The sequence below is a fragment of the Euleptes europaea genome, chromosome 3 (genome assembly GCF_029931775.1).
Source record: "Euleptes europaea isolate rEulEur1 chromosome 3, rEulEur1.hap1, whole genome shotgun sequence".
Lineage (NCBI taxonomy): Eukaryota > Metazoa > Chordata > Lepidosauria > Squamata > Sphaerodactylidae > Euleptes > Euleptes europaea.
Window position 1 is genome coordinate 18,877,533 of NC_079314.1, and position 18,989 is coordinate 18,896,521.

Here is an 18,989-nt window from a genome sequence, read left to right on the forward strand (position 1 = left end):
TGTTGTACAGCTGCAACTGACTTATGACAACCCTGTAGGATTTTCAAGGCAAGAGACAAACAGAGGTGGTTTGCCATGGCCTGTTTCTGTGTAGCAATCCTGGTTTTCCTTAGTGGTCTCCCATCCATATAAGAGAGCCAGCGTGGCGTAGTGGTTAAGAGCGGTGGATTCTAATCTGGAGAACCAGGTTTGATTCCCCACACCTCCATGTGAGTGGTGGACTCTAATCTAGTGAACCAGGTTGGTTTCCTCACTGCTCCACATGAAGCCTGCTGGGTGACCTTGGGCTAGTCGCAGTTCTCTCCAAACTCTCTCAGCCCCACTTACCTCACCAGGTGTCTGTTGTGGGAAGGGAAAGCAATTGTAAGCCGCTTTGAGACTCCTTAAAGGTAGAGAAAAGCGGGGTATAAAACCCAACTCCTCTTCTTCCTGTTCTTCTAACCGGGCCTGACCCTGCTTAGCTTCCAATATCTGACAAGATCGAGCTAGCCTGGGCCCATCCCGATCATGGTCAGAACCTACCAGCGAGGGGAAAAAATGTGTGCCTGGCATGAAATGACGTGTGGATCTGTGTATGGCTATTTATTACTTCCTGTTGAACCCCATTCTTCCGTACATAAGATTTCCCTCGACCTGTGAAGGGGGGAAATATGGAGAGATGTTTGTTCTGGAGCCTCCTGGTTATCAGTTACCTCTTGTTTTGTTGTCTGAACTGGCAAACAAAGATTTGTGGTTCCTTTCCCGGCCAGGGTTGCAAGCCACACCCATTTGTTGCTTTCAAATTCTTGACAGGCCCTACTTTTCATGTTACTTCCAAACCAGCAAACTAGGGCTCGTCACTTGTCCTTTCAATGAGGGCTGTAAGCCATGGCTTGTTCCCTCAATAAGCCCAAACCACGGTTTGCTGGTTTGGATGGTAGTGACAACCTGTTTTGCTGTGGAAGTGTTAAGCAGTCACTTTGCCAGCCGAGGAGGGATCCCGCAGACAAGCCAGGGGTGCCTTCAGGGCTCATTTATGTAGCACCGAAGCAGGGGTTCGCACTGCATCAAAACCAAGCCACTGTCTGTAACTGAACAATTTGAGGAAAGGCTCAAAATAGTCACAATAGAGAGCCAGTGAGGTGGAGTGGTTAGAGTGTCGGACTAGGATGTGAAAGACCTGGGTTCAAATCCTTGCTCTGATGTAGTACCCCACTTGGCAACCTTGGCCCTGTCACTCACTCTCGCTCAGCCTAACTTACCTCATAAGGTGGTTGTTGTGAGGATAAAGTGGAAAAGGCGGGAATGCTTCTTTGGATTCCCATTGGGGAGAACAGTGGGGTGTACATATCTAAATAAATAACCGAATAAGGCTACCCATGGAAACAGTTGTCTTTCCAGTGGCTTGAAGCGTGAAAGAGGTGACTTTTAGGGAGTAGCTTTTGCTATCAAACAAAGCAAGTTTTACTGCCGGCTAGTACTTTTTTTGACTGGAGTCCCGCCAAAGACCATTTCTTCTCCTGTTTTCAGCCTGTGTTGGAGGAGCCATGTGTAACGTTTATGTAAGTGTTCTACTTTGTAGGCTAGAGATGGTATCTATTCCATTTATTGACATAGTAACCCAGACTTGGTAATTTAATGCAGCTCCCTCAATACTAAACATGGTCATTTCCACGCAGATGACTATCATTAAATAATGCTGAGCGGTCAGGTTCCAAGCGCTGCAAACACGTGCCACATGCCGGGTTTGCAGGAAAGTTAAAATTTCTTATCTGCACCTGTTAAGGCTCAGGGCTTAATGGTTAAAGCTTTGCTTTCCAGATTTTTTCCAGATGTGAGGCTGGGCTTTTTCACTCCCGTTTCTACAGCGTGATTGGAAAGGTAGAAGCTGATGATACAGGTAGTGTTTTGTAGAATTTAAAACATTAGGACTAGAAAGCACCTCTCCCCCCACCCCATTCCCAAGAGATGAACTTATTCTTTGAAGTGGGGAACTAGACTAATTGATGGAACATTATATGTTTTGGATTCCTTCCTTCCTTCCTTCCTTCCTTCCTTCCTTCCTTCCTTCCTTCCTTCCTTCCTTCCTTCCTTCCTTCCTTCCTTCCTTCCTTCCTTCCTTCCTTCCTTCCTTCCTTCCTTCCTTTCTCCCTCCCTCCCTCCCTCCCTCCCTCCCTCCACTCATTTCAGGTCAGGCTCTCCACACTTCAAACACAATTGAATAGGATTTACAATTAAAATGCTGAACATTTAAAACTGTAGAATAGGATCATCAATCCTGCCCGCACCCCTATAAAATATGACAGCAGTTCTCCTGCGCATCTGTAAATATGGTACAGTCCTCTCAAAGAAGCTGTAACTGCTCAGTTTTACAGAAACTGGCATTTGCTTGTGATTGCCCTCTGTGTGGAAATCGTGAAACCTTGTCCATGAGAAAGATTTTTTTTTTAAAGTCTTCTGTCTGGCATAGCCAAGTTTTGCTATTCTCGTTCTGAGGAGGAGGGCATCTTGAACTTTGGGTGATTCCCAGATTTGCCTTAGGAATGACAAATGACCTGATTTCAGTGTGGCACTGAAGGGAAAGAAGAATTTACCTATGTGACTGTATGCACTCAAGGACTTGTTTAAACCGGGCTGCTACAACATTAATTAGCACACTAGTGTAACATCTATGTGGGCTGTGGATCTCTGGCATGCTAATATTGTTTGTGTATCAGCTGAGGCATTTGAAGCTTTACATTGGGTTTGTGCAACATTTTTTTTTACTTCCAATATCATATTTAAATCTATGTTAAATTTAGATTTCCTCTGGTGCTGTTTTTCCCTTCCTCCAAATTTGGTCATAGTGAGTCTTTCTTAATTCAAAAAGAAGTGTTATGGGCCTCTCCAAATGTAATATCCTATCTCCTTTTGCCCCTACCAAACTTGATAACTCTGAGGATTGGAACTGAGCCAAAAATGTCTCTTTCTAGGGAGCCGTCAGTTTACCTCCATGATGTATGATGGAGAATGAGCACATCGTTCATATACTTATTTAATCGTGGTCAGAGTTGTTCATTATGACTGCTGGGGGCGGGGGAGAGATCCAAATTACACATGGCTTAAAATTTCTGCCTCATCAGAATTTTGGCAAATCTAAATTTCCTCGAAATATTAATTTTCTGCTCAGGAAGGCCGAAAAAGACCCAGTTCTGCTTTCCTGAAGATCAATGGCCATGTCTTCCCATTCCAGCAAGCAAGGTTTGGTGCCTCCTTCCAGTTTAAGAAGCTTTCTTCCAATCTCAGTGGTTGTTCAGAGAATACCTCCTTTGTGATTTATGTGCAGTTTATTCAGATGTAGACACATGTAAGTCTGTTTATCCCCAGCAGTTTTGTGGAGCCTGCTCTCTGTAGGCAGGAATTACCTTAATGATACTTAACTAACCTGATATCTTTGTGCATATTTGTCTTTGCAGATGAAAAAAGCCAAGATGCAGGAATCAGGTGACCAGATGTTAAGGTGTGTAATACACGCTTTAATTTTTTTTAAAAAAAAATTCGCAGTGTGTGTCAATGTACTGGGCTGGAATCTGTTACTCCCTTCCACCCATGAGAAAGACTTCTTTGGTCTGCCAAGCTCAGTATTGTCTAACAGCACCTCTGTGGTGGTTTTAGCTGGAGATGCCAGGGATTGAACATGGGGCCTGCAAAGCATGTTTTTTCCTCCTGAGCCATGGCTCCTCCCCGTCGGTGCTTCTGTCCTGCCCAGGAGGCCAGTAATGGTGCTCATGTCTATGTCAATCCTTTCAGGCAAGTGAACAGCACAGACGGTAGCGATCAGAAACCCGAGTCATCAAGCCTTGGTGCAAACCTGTCCATGTCCAGCGAAAGTAAGTGACTTCCTCTATCTTTGTAGGTTTGCTTAAAATAACGGTGGGGCTTCATTGCAGATTGAGAGCAGAGCTGCAGACTGCAGGACTGCAGCTTACCACTCTGCGCCATGGGGCTCTTAGGTCAACATTATCTCTATAGCATAGATTGTGGGGGTGCGAATGGTAGGGGGGCACAGACGAGAATCAAATGGCTTGCCTAAGGGCCACCTAGCGAGGTGACTTCGAATTTCCTGGATCGCACCGTTAACCCCTGTGCTACAGCACCACTCATTTAAGTTGTCCATATCGATGGTGCTTTCAAGAGGCGATGGGTTCTCTTGGGCGTTTTGAGAGGGAGTTGTGTTGAACCAGTAGGCAGGTTTAGAATCATTTTTGAAAGAGGAGGAAGAATTAGGGGTGCCGCATGAAAGTGGAGTACTACAAGAGCCAAGCTGGGAGGAGGGGTACAGAATTGCTGGAGAAGTGAGCCAACTGGAAAATGCCACCTTGAAGATCTCTCTCTCCGCAGTTGTTCCAGGGGCTACTCTCCTGTCCCCTTTTTATTTTTAAGTGGCTCCCAAATGCATTCTGTGCCTCCTGGCACATAGTCAGCTCCTATCAAGCCTTTTTTTAAAAGTCTGATTTTTTTTTGGCTTGCCTGGGGTAGCCATGTTTTGGTGTGTTGGTAGCCCCACTGTGCTACTGTTCATGATTGGCATGGGGGCCAACCACTTATATACTTCCTCTGCTGTCCTGAGCATGGGCTTCTTGTCTTAACATAGGAGGTAATATTCACTGCTAACGTTCCCATTACTGTTATTGTTTCTGGTTTCCTGGGAAGTGATTTCTGTCATGTAAAAAACAAACAAAAACAAAAAAGACCCTAGACAAGTGTCTGAGGACATTCCCCCACCAAATTCATAAATTAAGTAAAGGCTAGGATTCCTAAATATTTAAAAACAAGTGTAGAGACCAAATTCTTTGAAATTTCCTGTCAGCGAAGCTAAACAGAGGAGATCCTTCATGCCCACTCCTCTCTCTGTGGTGACCAGAAAGGAACACACTCTGTGGTGGGAAGGCACTGGTAAACCATAGAAAAGAGCAAGATGTCCAGTAGCACCCTAAGGCCTAACAAAATTTCTGGCAGGGTATGAGCTTTCTGAAGAAATGAGCTGTGGCTCACAAAAGGTCATACCCCTACAATAAATTTTATTAGTCCTTAAGATGCTAATGGACTCTTGCTCTTTTCTACTGCTGCAGACATGATCTGGTAACCATACTTTGACTCAGGCTCTGGGTGTGAGAGCTCCTGGCTAAAGGGAAAGGGGTTGCTTCTTTCTCTTAGAAAGCTTTCTAGAAGGGTCTGTCAGTGACTGATGAACAACCATCATAACTTTTGTGAGATCTGAATGGTACTACTCACTGAGAACATAAGAAAAGCCCTGCTGGATCAGACCAAGACCCATCAAGTCCAGCAGTCTGTTCACACAGTGGCCAACCAGGTGCCTCTAGAAAGCCCCCAAACAAGACGACTGCAGCAGAACCATCCTGCCTGTGTTCCACAGCACCTCATATAATAGGCATGCTCCTCTGATCCTGGAGAGAATAGGTATGCATCAGGACTAGTATCCATTTTAACTAGTAGCCATGAATACCCCTTTCCTCCATGAACATGTCCACTCCCCTCTTAAAGCCTTCCAAGTTGGCAGGCATCACCACATTTTGGGGCAGGGAGTTCCACAATTTGACTATGCTTTGTGTGAAAAAATACTTCCTTTTATCTGTTTCGGATCTCTCACCCTCCAGCAGATGACCCTGCGTGTTGGTATTATGGGAGAGGGGAAAAAACTTCTCCCTGTCCACTCACTCCAAACCATGCATAATTTTATAGACCTCTATCATGTCTTTCCTCAGCCACCTTCTTTCCAAGCTAAACAGTGGCCCTGCTTCCTGTCTCTTAGGAAAGGTTGACTTTTAAGAACAGAACATTTGCACTTCAAACTGTTGTGTGTTGTTCTGTTTTTCATTCTCAAATCACCACATAAATCTACACAGATGTTTCCCACATCCCCAAAACTGTCTTTTTTCTGCAGCGGCTGCAAGTTGGTTGTTTCTTCCTGATCCAGCATGAATTGAGGAAACATTTGCCAGTAATTTTTATTTATTCGTTTTGATACTTATGCCCCACTTTTCTCCCCAGCGGGGACCCAACGTGGCTTCTCTTCTCCTTTTTATCCTCACAACAGCCCTGTGAGGCTAGGTTGAGCGGGTGTGACTGGATCAGAGTCACCCAGCAAGCTTCCATGGCAGAACCAGGATTAAAACCTGGGTCCCCAAACCCTAGTCAGACATGCTAACAGCTGTACCACACTGGCTTTAAAATCTTTTCCACCAAAGGGTAAATAGAAAAAGATTTTGGTGCTTTGGCATAGCATAGAGCAGGGATGGAGAGCCTGCCTGTTTGACTGTTTTCTGCCATCTTCTTTAGGAGATTATTGCATATCGGAACAATGCTTGTTTACTATTGCAGGAAATGCGTCTTTCCTTTTGTTTAAAAATATATAATGAAATATGCAAAAAGAAGCCAGAGTTATTCTGGAATGTCCCTCTCTTCCTTTAATAAACATAACATTGTGTCCATCTTTAATAAATGCCACCCCAGTCTTTCTTTTGTAGAAATTTCTTTTGTAGAAATGTGTCATTCCCCAAGAGCTACCAGATCTTGGAAATAGAGTTAACTCTTGTGCAATAAGTTAAAAACGCATAATTTAATTTGGATAGACCATCTGGTTTCCCTTGTACTCAGAGTAGTGTGTATTCTGATTCAACATCTTCTGGGCATGGAGTAGGGGGTCACTGGGTGTGTGGGGGAGAGGTAGTTGCGAAATTCCTGCATTGGACAGGGGGTTGGACTAGATGACCCTGGTGGTCCCTTCCAACTCTATGATTCTATGAACAACAGCGCACATCCAACACCCGTTATTTTGTGATAAATACTGAATGAATGAAACCTTTAATGGCATAAGTAATATTACAATTGTTACAGAAAGTACATAAAATATGCAGTCATTAAGATAAAAACATAGGCCAGAAAGTTCCAAAAATAGAAATTACAAACGTTGGGCTTTTTGAACTTTCATCACATCCACTAGAAAGTTGGCAACATCTACAGTAACCTCCGGATTGGAATCATTTAATAAAAATTGACGTTTTGCTTGGGTAGATAGGAGATATTTTGAAAGAAGCCAATTTTTTAACCATTTCCCACGGGGTGTTTCATATAGAGGGCAGACCAACAGAATATGATCAGTTGAGTCCAGGGAATGGGTATCACAGGGACAAGTCCTTTCCTGGATTGGTATTTGTTGATACCTTCCATATAACATCCTTGAAGGAAAGGCATTAACCCTAGCGAGAGAGAAGGCTCTGCGAAGGGGTGGGATGTCCAGAGTGTGAAAATAATGGGGAATATTGTTGGTTGTGATAAATACTTTTGGAGAAGATGATTTGAAAAATAATAATAACTTCTATACATTTCCCCCCCAGTTATGCCGTGCCCTGATTACATCTCAAGGTCGCCGAATGAATATACCTCACAGATGTATTCTGCAAAGTAAGTTGAATAGTTCTAAACCAGGACGTTAATTTTCGTTGCATCCCCCCAAAATGTCTAATATCATTAAACTTTCATGATTGGTAGCTTGGTAGGTGAGGGGATATTCAGATAATTTTCATGTTGAAGGCCATATACGTTCACAGCATGCATTCACAACATAAGTTCCAGAGCATTTTTGTCTGTAATTCTTCAAAGGTTCCTTTTAATCTGGGGCTGGGGGGGAGATTGCCCCTCTGCCTTACCGCTGAGAGGGCCAAGTACTAGATCGGTGTTGCCCTGCAAGGTTTTCTTGGGGCAGTACTAGCAACAGACCTATTCTAGTCTTGCGCATGGGGACGTGAGAGGACCCAAACGAGGACCGGGGCCTAGAAAACTACAAGGTTCATAGCAAACGAACACAGCAATGCGAAAACAACCAGATTGCAGGAGCCAGAAAGGAAACAGCTGAGGCCCACCCAAAGTTTCGATAAACAACACAGTCCTCACCTGGCATCTTGAAAAGATTAAAGATGGAACCAGCTGGCTGTGTGTGGGGAGGGCATTCCACGAATAAGGTGACACCACAGAAAAGGCCCTGTCCTGCCCTGTGAAGGTGGGGGTAGCCGTGTCTGTGCTGTTGCAGACAAGGGACAGGCTGAGGTTTGGGTGGGTTGGGCTGTGCTCTTCCCAGCACTCCTTGGGCTTCCTGAAGCTGCACTCTGCTGGTTGACAATAACCCTTCTTCTTAATGGCAAACCCTTCTCCTTTATTTCCCCCCTCCCCCAGGCCATATGCACATATCCTTTCCGTACCCGTATCAGAAACGATGGCCTCTTATTCTGGTCAGACTCAGTACCAAGCACTGCAGCAGTCATCTCAGACGTACGCCGTGTATCCTCAGACGACCCAAGCCTACGGACTACCTCCTTTCGGTAAGCCAGAGCTCTTGGGGCCGAACTTGTTGAACGATCCCTTTGGGAGATAGGCGCTGCGACCCCCCCCCCTTTTGCTTTCTACAGGCTGATACAAAGAAGCAAGCCTCCTAGGTCGCTGGACGGATTTGCCCACTAGTCTTGCATAAGAAACCGCACTTGGCAGAACCCGAAAGCATAACAGGTCCATTCTGCGAACGGCAGCACTTTCCTCCAGCGCAGGAGTCCTTCTGCTGATGCGAGAGGCCCGGAAAGCGTTTCTCGTAATAGCGTGAAGGCTCAATGCATCAGGGGGAAGTTCTGCGGTTAGTGGAGCGGATCTGTGGGGTTGTACTTCCAGTGTGCTTCTGAAGCAGACCAGGTGTGGAAGAATGTGTTTTCTGTGGGGCAGGGAGAGGTTGTTCCCGGTTATAATAGCAGCCAATCCTGGCAGATTACCAAACTAGTCACACAGATAATTTGTTTGCAATTTCCAGAAAATTGCTGTTGCATAGATTTGATGGGCGGTGTGTGTGTGGGGGTGTTACACGTCCCTAGACACTACCTTCCGTTGCCATTGTGGTAGTGTGGTAGCCTAATAGTTAGGTCTGCATGAGACAATTTGTCTCCTCAACTCTTTCTATTTGCACTTTACATAAACCACTCAAATTATTCTGTTAATGGATTTTCAGCAGATCTGCAACTATGATCTTGCCTACAGTACACGGAGAGCAGTTTCTAATGCAGGACACGTAGTTTTTGCCAAGCTGGGTAGTCTTTGGTATTTACTGTGAAAAGAGCAAGTTCCTGGCCCTCTGTTCTTAAAGAGAACAGTCTAGAAATAAGTTGATTTTCCACACACACCAATGCCCATACCCATACTTATCCAGGAACCAGAAGTGGTAAAGATGAAGTAGAACCACTGGTGAAGGTTCCCCTTTCTCTGTTAATGCATATGCACACCCGTTTTCCTGCTCTGGATTGCTGCGAGCCACCTTCCCATTTATATGGGACTAAAACTGATGGCTGAGCTCCAAATTTTAGGGGGATAGCTCCTCATTTGAATTAGTATTCTTGTAAGGTAGGCCACTAATATTCTTCTGCTGGAGTGTACAAGGATGTGAGGCAGGAAGCAACAGAGGCTGGCCTAAGGTGACCTAGTCAATGTTGTGGCTGAGGAGAGAGATGAAATTCTGGCTTACAGCTCATGTTCTTAGCTGTTTCACTGCACCATTTTTGGAAATCTGCCAAATGTATGTAATTTATTAAAATGGCACAAAGGTAGTGTACAGGATTCTTGACCTCATATCACTCTGAGCCTTCTTTGTATATCAAACCACACTAGCCCTGACTTCCACAAATGCTTACCAAACCAGAACATCTTGGAACTTCCATTCGTTGGGTTGGAGCCAGTCGATCAGCTCCGTGGGTGGAAGCAGGAGGCAACTTTCACTGATCTTCCCCCTCCTTCTGCTGCAGATTTCCAACACACACACACCCATTCTGTTTATGACTCGCCCCAAATCCTTCTGTTAGGGTTAATTTTAAGCAGAATCCAGGTCTCTCTCTCTCTCTCTCTCTTAAAATAGCATTCATAAAAGTGTCAGCACAATAACTTACAAAATTTCTGGCAGGGTATGAGCTTTCGTGAGCTACAGCTCACAAAAGCTCACACCCTGCCAGAAATTTTGTTAGTCGTTAAGGTGCTACTGGGCTCCTACTCTTTTCTACTACTAGTGATAGACTAACACGGCTACCCATTGTGATCTAGTACAATAACCTGGAAAGGCTGAGCAAATTGGGGTTTTCGTACAAGCTGCCCGTGTGCCCTTTTTGGTGATAATTTGGTGGGCTATTGAAAGGGGGGATTTTTATGGAAACCCCCCCATTTATGTACCACCCCCAGCATCATTTCCCTTCCCCCAAAGCCAAAAAGTAGCTTTTTTCCAGTCTCAGTACCATCCTAACAAAGGCAAACATATCTCCTCAGGGTAAGAGTGGCAGACGGTCCTAATTGGTGCTATTTTTTTCTTTTTAAAATTGTTGTTCTTTTCTGTTCAAAACTGTTGCAGAAGAGAACCACATCATTAAAAAGAAAAAAAGGCACAAGTGCAGCAGCCAATTGGAGCTGCCAATGAATGCAAGCAAGCAGACGTGAAAGACATATGTTTGGGGGCGGGGGAGAGGGACCAAGTCCTGGCAACGCTGAATAGGATGCAGAGCAAGCCAGAAGGCGATGCGCACTGTCTTAGCATCAGCTCGGTATAATAGCTTCATCCACCCTGCTGTCACTTTATTTTTTTCTTGGAAAGGCTTGCAAATTAACCTTTATCACATCCTTTCTGCCTTCTTTTAAATGTTGGCTAACTTTACAAACAAAAAAACCCAACCTCTTTCACTCTGCTTTCTTCTCTAGGCCTGTGCCTCAAAATTAACAATGCTCTTTGTTTAGACAATGGGTGTTGGGTTTCCCCCACCCCCACTCGCGTATGTGGGCAACACAGCCTCCTGTGGGGGCAAGCGCATGGCATTTGTTTTTAACTGGTGCCATTTATCTGATTCAGGTGCACTGTGGCCAGGTATGAAACCTGAGAGTGGTTTAATTCAGACTCCATCTCCAAGTCAGCACAGTGTTCTTACCTGCACTGCAGGTTTAACCACAAGCCCGTCCAGCCCAGCTCATTATTCTTACCCTATTCAAGGTAAAGGTCAAGCATGGTTTCTATCTATGTACCTCTCCCCTTGTAGCCTGGACCAGACGCCACGAGGAAGGCCAGCATGCTTGCCTTGGGGGGGGGGGGGGTTGTGCATGCTTCCCTGTGCCTGTGCCAGCCGCGCTTTCTTTCTTCGCCGTGCTCATCGCCTGCCTTTTCGGGTGGTCTGGGGACCATTTTGCCAACATTGTTTCCCCTTGCCGAGCCTTTCAACCTTGCCAAGGCGGGGGGGAAACGAAGCGACTCTCCGGGAGAGGGAGGACGGGTGTGTGCGTTGCAGGATCACATGCATGTCACCGTTCCGCATGCCTGTGTTTTCCTAAAAGTGTGTGGCGTAATTGGGGGAAATTGCATCGTGGTTAGCAGTACCAGCTCGCGATAATCTCCATGCCCTGCCTGTCAGTCTGCCCTTGGTCTCCTTGGTAATAACATCCAGATTAATGGACAGCGGTGCTGTGGAAGGACAGTGCCCTGTGGGTGTGGTTTATCAATGAAAATGGGGCTTCTGAGGGAACTGGGGCTGGGGGGAGGCAGGGTTGACGTGTCCTTGGGCAAATGTAATTTAGAAAACTTATACCCCACTTTTCCCCCTACCTTTAAGGAGTCTCAAAGCGGCTTACAATCAACAATCACAATCTCCTTTATTGGCACAAAATCAATACACGGGGTGACTATTTGATAACATAAAATTGTTGCAGTTGAGCACTGCTGACAAGGTTAGAACATAGATAGATAAAAGAATGCTAAAATTAATAAATGCTCTCTAATTAACTTGCTGGCGAACTTTTGCAGCGAATCTCAGAAATTGTGCCACTTTCTCCAATGTTACAGAAGAAAAAAAAGCATTACGAAAATCAGGAGAATTTGACTTATTTGTCAAAATAGGGCTTAAAAATGTACTGCGAATTTCTGCATAAAATCTACAATGGAATAAGACGTGTACAATTGATTTAATGCAGCTGTTACCACAGGGGAAAGCGGCTTGCAATTGCCTTCCCTTCCCCTCCCCACAACAGACACCTTGTGAGGTAGATGGGGCAGAGAGAGTTCAGATTTACTAAGTTCATAGCCCGTTTTTCTGCCCTCATCTGGGCCACCAAGGTTACATATAGGACGATGCCGGTGAGATCTCTTTGTTTCCTTGCAAGCGGAGAGACAGGAGAGGCAGAGAATCAGCCTTAAAGCACAGCACAAAAGTACCAGTTCAACAGTGGTTGTGTTGGGCAAGGATCTGGTTTGAATTCCCGGGTTTGAATTCCTGCTCTGCCATGGAAGTTTGCTGCGTAACCTTGGGCCAGTCACACACACTCAGCCTAACCAAACTCATAGAATGGTTGTGAGTATAAAGGAGAGAAGGAGGGAATGTTGTCAGCTACTTTAGGTCCCCATTGGGGAGAAAAGGGGAATATGAATGAAAGCTGTATTCAAGCCCTGGTTTCTTTTCTTCATTTGCAACCAATCCTTGGCTGTGTGTCAGATGCTCAGATTTAACCGTGGTTTTATTTATTTGGTATTTATTTACTTCATTTGTACACCACATTTCTCCTGATTGGGGACCCAAGGTAGCTTAAAAACATTCCCCCCATCCACCCCTTCCCTGACACATGTTCTTAAAGAGCTGGGGGACAGCTTTTATACCATCATCTATAACCAGATATCACACACCCAGGCAAAATTATATAGTTTCTGCCCCACTCCTGTTGAAACAGTATTTTGTATAGGTCAATACAACGGCCTCCATTTCCATCACTGATATCATCCAGTTTTAATCCGGCCCCAGCGTGGATCCTCCTATTTCATAGGTTTATCATTGGTTTCTTTTCCTCCTCTGGTGCCTGACTTGTGGGGAAGAGTGTGTTCTTAATGTTCTGGTTACTCCCTAAACAGCTTCCTGTAAACAAGAAGCAAAACTACATCATCTTGGACCACCCTTGACTGAAAATGGGCAACGGTTTGGTTAATTTCACCAAGCTGCCATTGGCACTAAACATTGGGTAGGGTCCTGCCAGCTTTTCTCACTTAGTCCCACCCAGCTTTCCACCTTACTGCAGCACACACACTCAGACCCATTCCAAGCAGGTCCGACGACACCCAACATAGCCTTTTTTTGAGTGGTTGAAGGAGGAAGGGGTTCTGCCTTCTTCACCAGCACAACACATAGTTAAATTGTGGAACTCCCTGCCCCAGGTTGTGGTGATGGCTGCCAACTTGGAAGGCTTTAAGAGGGGAGTGGACACTTTCCTGAAGGAGAGGACTCTCCATGACTACTGGTCAAAATGGATACTAGTCATGGTGCATGCCTATTGTCTCCAGTCTCAGAGGAGCATGCCTATTATATTAGGTGCTGTGGAACACAGACAAGACAATACTGCTGCAGTTGTCTTGTTTGTGGGCTTCCTAGAGGCCCCTGGTTGGCCACTGTGTGATCAGACTGCTGGACTTGATGGGCCTTGGTCTGCTCCAGCATGGCCTTTCTTATGTTCTTAAGCTAGTTAGAGCCCATCCATTTAGTGGATCTTGAAGGAAAGTGCCCCTGGCAGAGAAGAACGGCAGCTGCCGGGGAAGCGCCTCCCATCCATGCTGGTGCGCGTTGCTGTGCCAGGATTTATTGGTTTTAAAACAGGGCATTAGTGGGCATGCCCTGTAGCAGTGTGAGCAGCATCACAGTCGAAAATTGTGCACCCGGCAGCCCTTTCCGCGACTGGCTTCTGTCACTTCCGGGGCCAGGCGAGAAGGGCTTTTGTTTTTTGTTTTTGTCCTTTAGAGGTTGCATTAAGAATCGTAAGCACTGGGACCTTGCCACTGTAATGAATCCCTCTTGGAGAGTGTTCCACTTACCGCAGGGACGAGTTGCCCACTGCAAAACTGAGGCACATTAGCTGGCAGACTTCCTGGAAGGATTTCACAGGATGATAAAAGTGATTTCCTAGAATTATGTGGTTTTTATGTCTTATCTGAAGTGGGCCACCCGTCTTCGGGGATTAAATTGTTTGCTTAGACCCCATTAAGAGCCGCTGTGCAGCCCCCATCCAGCAGATGCCTCTTGTCTTTTGATAACGGTCCAAATGTTTAATATTTAAATTCTTAACTGGGGCGGTGGCAATTAGCGCCTAGGTCATTTGTTTGTTTTTTACGTGCACAAGTAATCAATGTTACTAGAACACAGGTTAAGATGCAGTTCTTTGGTGGGTATGGAAGGACCAAATCTCTCCCCCCTTTATATTTAAAATCTAGTAGAACTTAAAAGCTTTAAAATAGGCAGCCAAAAATGAGTAGAGTGGGCAGTAGAATTGGCCAGGATCCTGCTAGTCTCAGGGAAAGCTCTTCTCTTTTGATGAAGGAAAACACTGTTGGCGCCAAGGATGCCGGTAGGTGCTGTCTCACCTCCCCTTTTATGTTTGAACTACACTTGCGGTTTTCCTGAGTGACATTAACACCCGGTCATCCTTTTCTCTTTTTTTTACAGCTTCAGGTACCAACGCCAACTCAGTTTCCACTTCTTCAGCAGCCGTCAACATTTCGTCATCTGCAGTAGCCAGCATCTCTCAACAGGTACATCTTCCTGTAGAAGTAAACCTGCCTGAAATGATACATTCTTACATAGCGTGCCAGGTACCAGGAATAGCCTTTTTTTTTTTTAAAGAATTGGAGAATATCCTCTATGTTTTTCAGAAATCAAGGTTTTTAAAAAACGAATCAGTTTCCTTTTTGGGGTTGCATCATTGCTGGATTTTCATGCTACGGGTGTATTTCAGCTGTCACATAGAGACCAAGCTTGTCCAGCTGCTGTATTTGTAGATAGCACATTCACTGCAGGGCTGCCAAGAGTATCTGTACCAGTGGTACAAAACTCCAGTCACCCTGGAGATCCAGGGAGCTGAGCAAGGTGCTGTTTGCAGAGAGCAGCAGCGTGCCTGTTCTTCTGAACGGGGTGGGGTGGGGTGGAGGGAGAATGCAAGAGCAAATCTTCATCTTAAAGCCTATGGTGGCTTTTGCCCATCCTGGTTCACTATACTGGGGAGAACAGTCTTGTAGCATAGAAGTCTAGAGTTGCGTAATGGGAGATCCGACACAGTGTGTTTCCTGCCCTGACTGCTCCTACTTTGTAATAGTGGCGGTGAATCACTTCAGTTTGTTACACCTTCTTTTAGTTAAATAGTTTAAGTTGCATAGTTAAATTGTGGAACTCCCTGCCCCAGGATGTGGTGATGGCTGCCAACTTGGAAGGATTTAAGAGGGGAGTGAGCATATTCATGGAGGAAAGGGATATTAGTCAAAATGAATACTAGTCATGATGCCCACCTGTTCTCTCCCATCTCAGAGGAGCATGCCGATTATCTTAGGTGCTGTGGAACACAGGCAGGATGGTGCTGCTGCAGTCGTCTAGTTTGTGGGCTTCCTAGAGGCACCTGGTTGGCCACTGTGTGAACAGACTGCTGGACTTGATGGGCCTTGGTCTGATCCAGCATGGTTTTTCTTATGCTCTTATGTTTTTCCACCCGTACATTTTAGGGAACTTTGGTTGATGTAAACGGCAAGCTGGTCCTGGGTACATTCTAGAGAAAAATCATAGAAAGGCTGTGGCTTGCTTCTCTGTCCAAGAAGACAGCAAATTATGTATCTCACATGCATCCCTTTTCATTCAGTTATAAATAGGGCTGTATGCTCTTTAGAAAAAAAATCGGTGTCCAGGCAGTTCTGTGCCAAGAAAAGGGAAATTTATAAGCCTATAGAAATTATTATGATTTCTGTTGTTTTGCATAGTTTATTCTGCTTATCTTGGGCAAGATCAACAACCCATGTGTGGTATTGAAACCCCATTCCGTCTGGCCCTCAAAAGTCTATTTTAGCCAGCTCTCTAGTTCTGTTTCAGTAGGCCACTTATTTTTGGAAATACCTTCTTAGCCATATGGGCTAGAAACTGGATCATTTCAGCAAAAGCAAAGATTCTTATGAGCACCTTTTCCCCTGCGTCCATGGGACTACAGTATACACAAAACCCTGTTTATACAGAATCCTTATAAATAGAAAGTAAAGTGTATGGAATGCTTAGATAGAATTAGGAAAAACTACATATTTTTAGGAAGGAATTTGAATGTGGAAATTGCTAAATAACAGCAAACACCATGCTTTCCTTCTTCTTCCAGTTGGTCCCAGTTAATCTTTGGAATAGATTTCTACTCCATTCTTCTCCAACTTCCCTGTAGAACAGACTGTCATTGAGCATGTTTGTAAATGACAGACAGGGAAGGGGCGTTTGCAAACCACCCTTGTGACTTTACACTTGTTGGGTTTCGCATCGATACCAGGGCGTAGAGCTCTACGGCCTTGCTGTGCGGGTTTTTGTCCATGCGGTGCTCCCTGATGTCTTCCATCAAGTTGAAGTTTTAACCCTTCCGCATCCCGACCCAGGGGCTTCTCCCACTTGTGGGTTTTCCCACTCACTTCAGAGAAGCATGCAGAAACACAGGCTGTGCTGAGTCGCCCCTCCCGTTGAAGTAACCAGGGTAGCCCAGTCACACAGGAGCTGAGTATGTAGCAGCCCCATAAGCTCTGATATTTGGGGAGCTTGGAACTCAGGGCTCATTTGCAAGCATGGATCCGTAACAATCGCTTTAGGGTTGCCTTGCTGATGGTAGGCATTAAATTGCCGAACAACAACAACAGACTTTATTCGTAGTCATAGAGTAGACCATCAAATATCCCCAAAAAATGTAATTAAATATCAACATAAATAGTTATGAACTGATAATACAAAAGATAAAGATGTAGTGGAGATTAAAAACTGGAATAAAGGGATAAAATTCTCCAAAGTATACATAAAACAGTAGAGATTCTAATCATAGATTGGTTATTCTAGAGCCTTAAATGCATTTTGTCTTATTTTTGTTGCCAGCCAGGCAAATCTAGCCATACTAACAGATAAATTTGGTATTGTGTCTGACAAAAGGAGCTCTAGACTATGTTTTCTGAGAGGTCAGGGACAATCCACTAACAAGGGAATCAAAGGGTGTTCAGAGTTGGGATTTTGTTTCGCTGTTCCGGGGAGCCGTGGGTTTGTTTTTGTCCCTTGCCCTCTTTGACTCTTCCTTTCGACAGGATTATCCTACGTACACCATCCTCGGCCAAAGTCAATACCAGCCATATTTCTCGAGTTCTAGCTTTGGAGTGATAGCACAAGCAGACAGCAGCACAGAGAGTTCCACCTTAGCGACGTCCACGTATCCTTCTGAAAAACCCAACGCCATGGTGCCTACTCAGACGGCGCAGAGACATTCCTCTGGTAATGAAGGCAGTGGGGGAAAGGACTGATTTCCAGGTGTTTCTGTGTGTTCCTTCCCGCTTCTATAGAATTTCTGGCATGTGTGCGGGGGTAGAAGTTGTGGGGGGAGGCTTGTTTATGGAACGGGGGCCATTTTTGCCCCCTGGAAAGGAATGCTGAGGATATCATACTACGTCATAGGTCGTTTATGCATGGGTACTTTCACTCACATTTGCCCCTGGTCTGTCTTGGTTATTCCTTGGAGTAATGCATGAGTTTTCCCTCCATTAGAGATAACCTCGCTGCCAGCCCTCACAAATCCTGGGACTTCCCGTTCCTCTGTTGACCCGATTCTTCCCTCTCCCCTGAGCTCAGCCTGGGTGAAATCCCCGTGCATAAGGCAAAGTGCGGGACAGGCAAGCTTGGTTTCTCTCACAGCCAGTTACAAAATAGTGTGTAAAGAGGCGGGGATTAAAATGCTTCCTGCTTCCTCGGAGCTCTTTCTGAGCAGAAGAAAGGCATTTTTAAAACTGAGGCTTGCATTTCTCTTCCCCCCTTTCAGATTGCTCCATTTTTTGTTCTTAAGATTCTTTTTAATGTGGCAGTTGAGTTTTGGGGAGTTAAATTTTCTCTCACAGTAAGCTCTACAAAGCAAGCCAATTACAAAGCAGCATTTAAAGGGGAGGGGACTTGATTTGAGCTTGGAGACTGCTGGTGCACAGATTCCCAACAGGAAAGCGTGGGTCCTGCAAGCAACGAACCTCAGGTAAAACTCCCATGCATAAACAACCATAGTGAACCCTTGCGGCTTTAAAAATAAATGCATTGTTAGAGAAAGCAGACTGTTCGTCTAATGTGTGTCTCTTTCCCTACCCCCCCCCAAAAAAAGCTTTAAAAGATAAACTCTTATGATGCGAATTACGTCTTGTTTTCCTTCTAGGAGATCCATCAACGAGTCCCTCATTGCTAAGAGCAACTGCTAGTAAAGATCTAGACGAGCAGTCTAGGAAAAATGCAACGGGGAAAAACAGAGGCAAGAGGAAAGCAGACTCTTCTTCACCGCAGGACAACGAACTGGAAGTTGGTGTCCAGCCTTTTTCCTCTGTTCTTTCTCTGTATACAAAGCTGCTACAGACTGTGCTCTCTTTCCCTTTCAGGCAGAGGACAAGATACTTGAATGAGAGGGGGGGTGGTTGGAAGTATGTAAACAAAAAGTGAGGTATTCAAAGGAGGGCAGGGAGCTGTTCCTGTTGACAGCAGAGGATAGGACTCCAGTTGGAATCGGCTACCTAGGGAAGTGGTGAACTCCCCCTCACTGGCAGTCTTTAAGCTGAGGCTGGACAAACACTTGTCAGCGATGCTCTGGGCTGATCCTTCATTAAGCAAGGGGTTGGACTAGATGGCCTATAAGGCCCCTTCCAACTCTGATTCTGTGACTTGAAAATCACCTGTAGAGGTGAGAGAAACCTCCAAGGGAAAAAAAATCTGTTGATCCTGCAAAGGCGGAAAGCCAGGCTTCTTGTAGTTATGCTAGGCCCAACCAATCCAGAGGCTTCATACTGTCTGCCAGTCACAGGGGCCCAAAGTCACACACCTCTTTGTTCCCTTCTACCTTTGAAGAAGCTGCGTGGCCTGAGCACGGTAGCTCGCCAGGCTGAGATCTCAACACCCTTTCAT

At 45.3% G+C, this 18,989-nt stretch overlaps 1 protein-coding gene across 2 annotated transcripts in view; it reads left to right on the top strand.

The window, feature by feature from the left end:
- Window positions 1-18,989, top strand: part of EYA3 (EYA transcriptional coactivator and phosphatase 3) — a 61,182-nt gene that overhangs the window by 34,084 nt on the left and 8,109 nt on the right. Inside the window, exons 3-10 of one of the 2 annotated variants that reach the window (XM_056847331.1) lie at window positions 3,435-3,478; window positions 3,769-3,848; window positions 7,377-7,443; window positions 8,212-8,357; window positions 10,901-11,038; window positions 14,517-14,602; window positions 17,150-17,333; window positions 18,253-18,392. In XM_056847331.1, the coding sequence (XP_056703309.1) occupies window positions 3,435-3,478; window positions 3,769-3,848; window positions 7,377-7,443; window positions 8,212-8,357; window positions 10,901-11,038; window positions 14,517-14,602; window positions 17,150-17,333; window positions 18,253-18,392 (885 nt within the window). The remainder of the gene's footprint in view (window positions 1-3,434; window positions 3,479-3,768; window positions 3,849-7,376; window positions 7,444-8,211; window positions 8,358-10,900; window positions 11,039-14,516; window positions 14,603-17,149; window positions 17,334-18,252; window positions 18,393-18,989) is intronic. The other variant, XM_056847332.1, reaches the window with a different exon arrangement.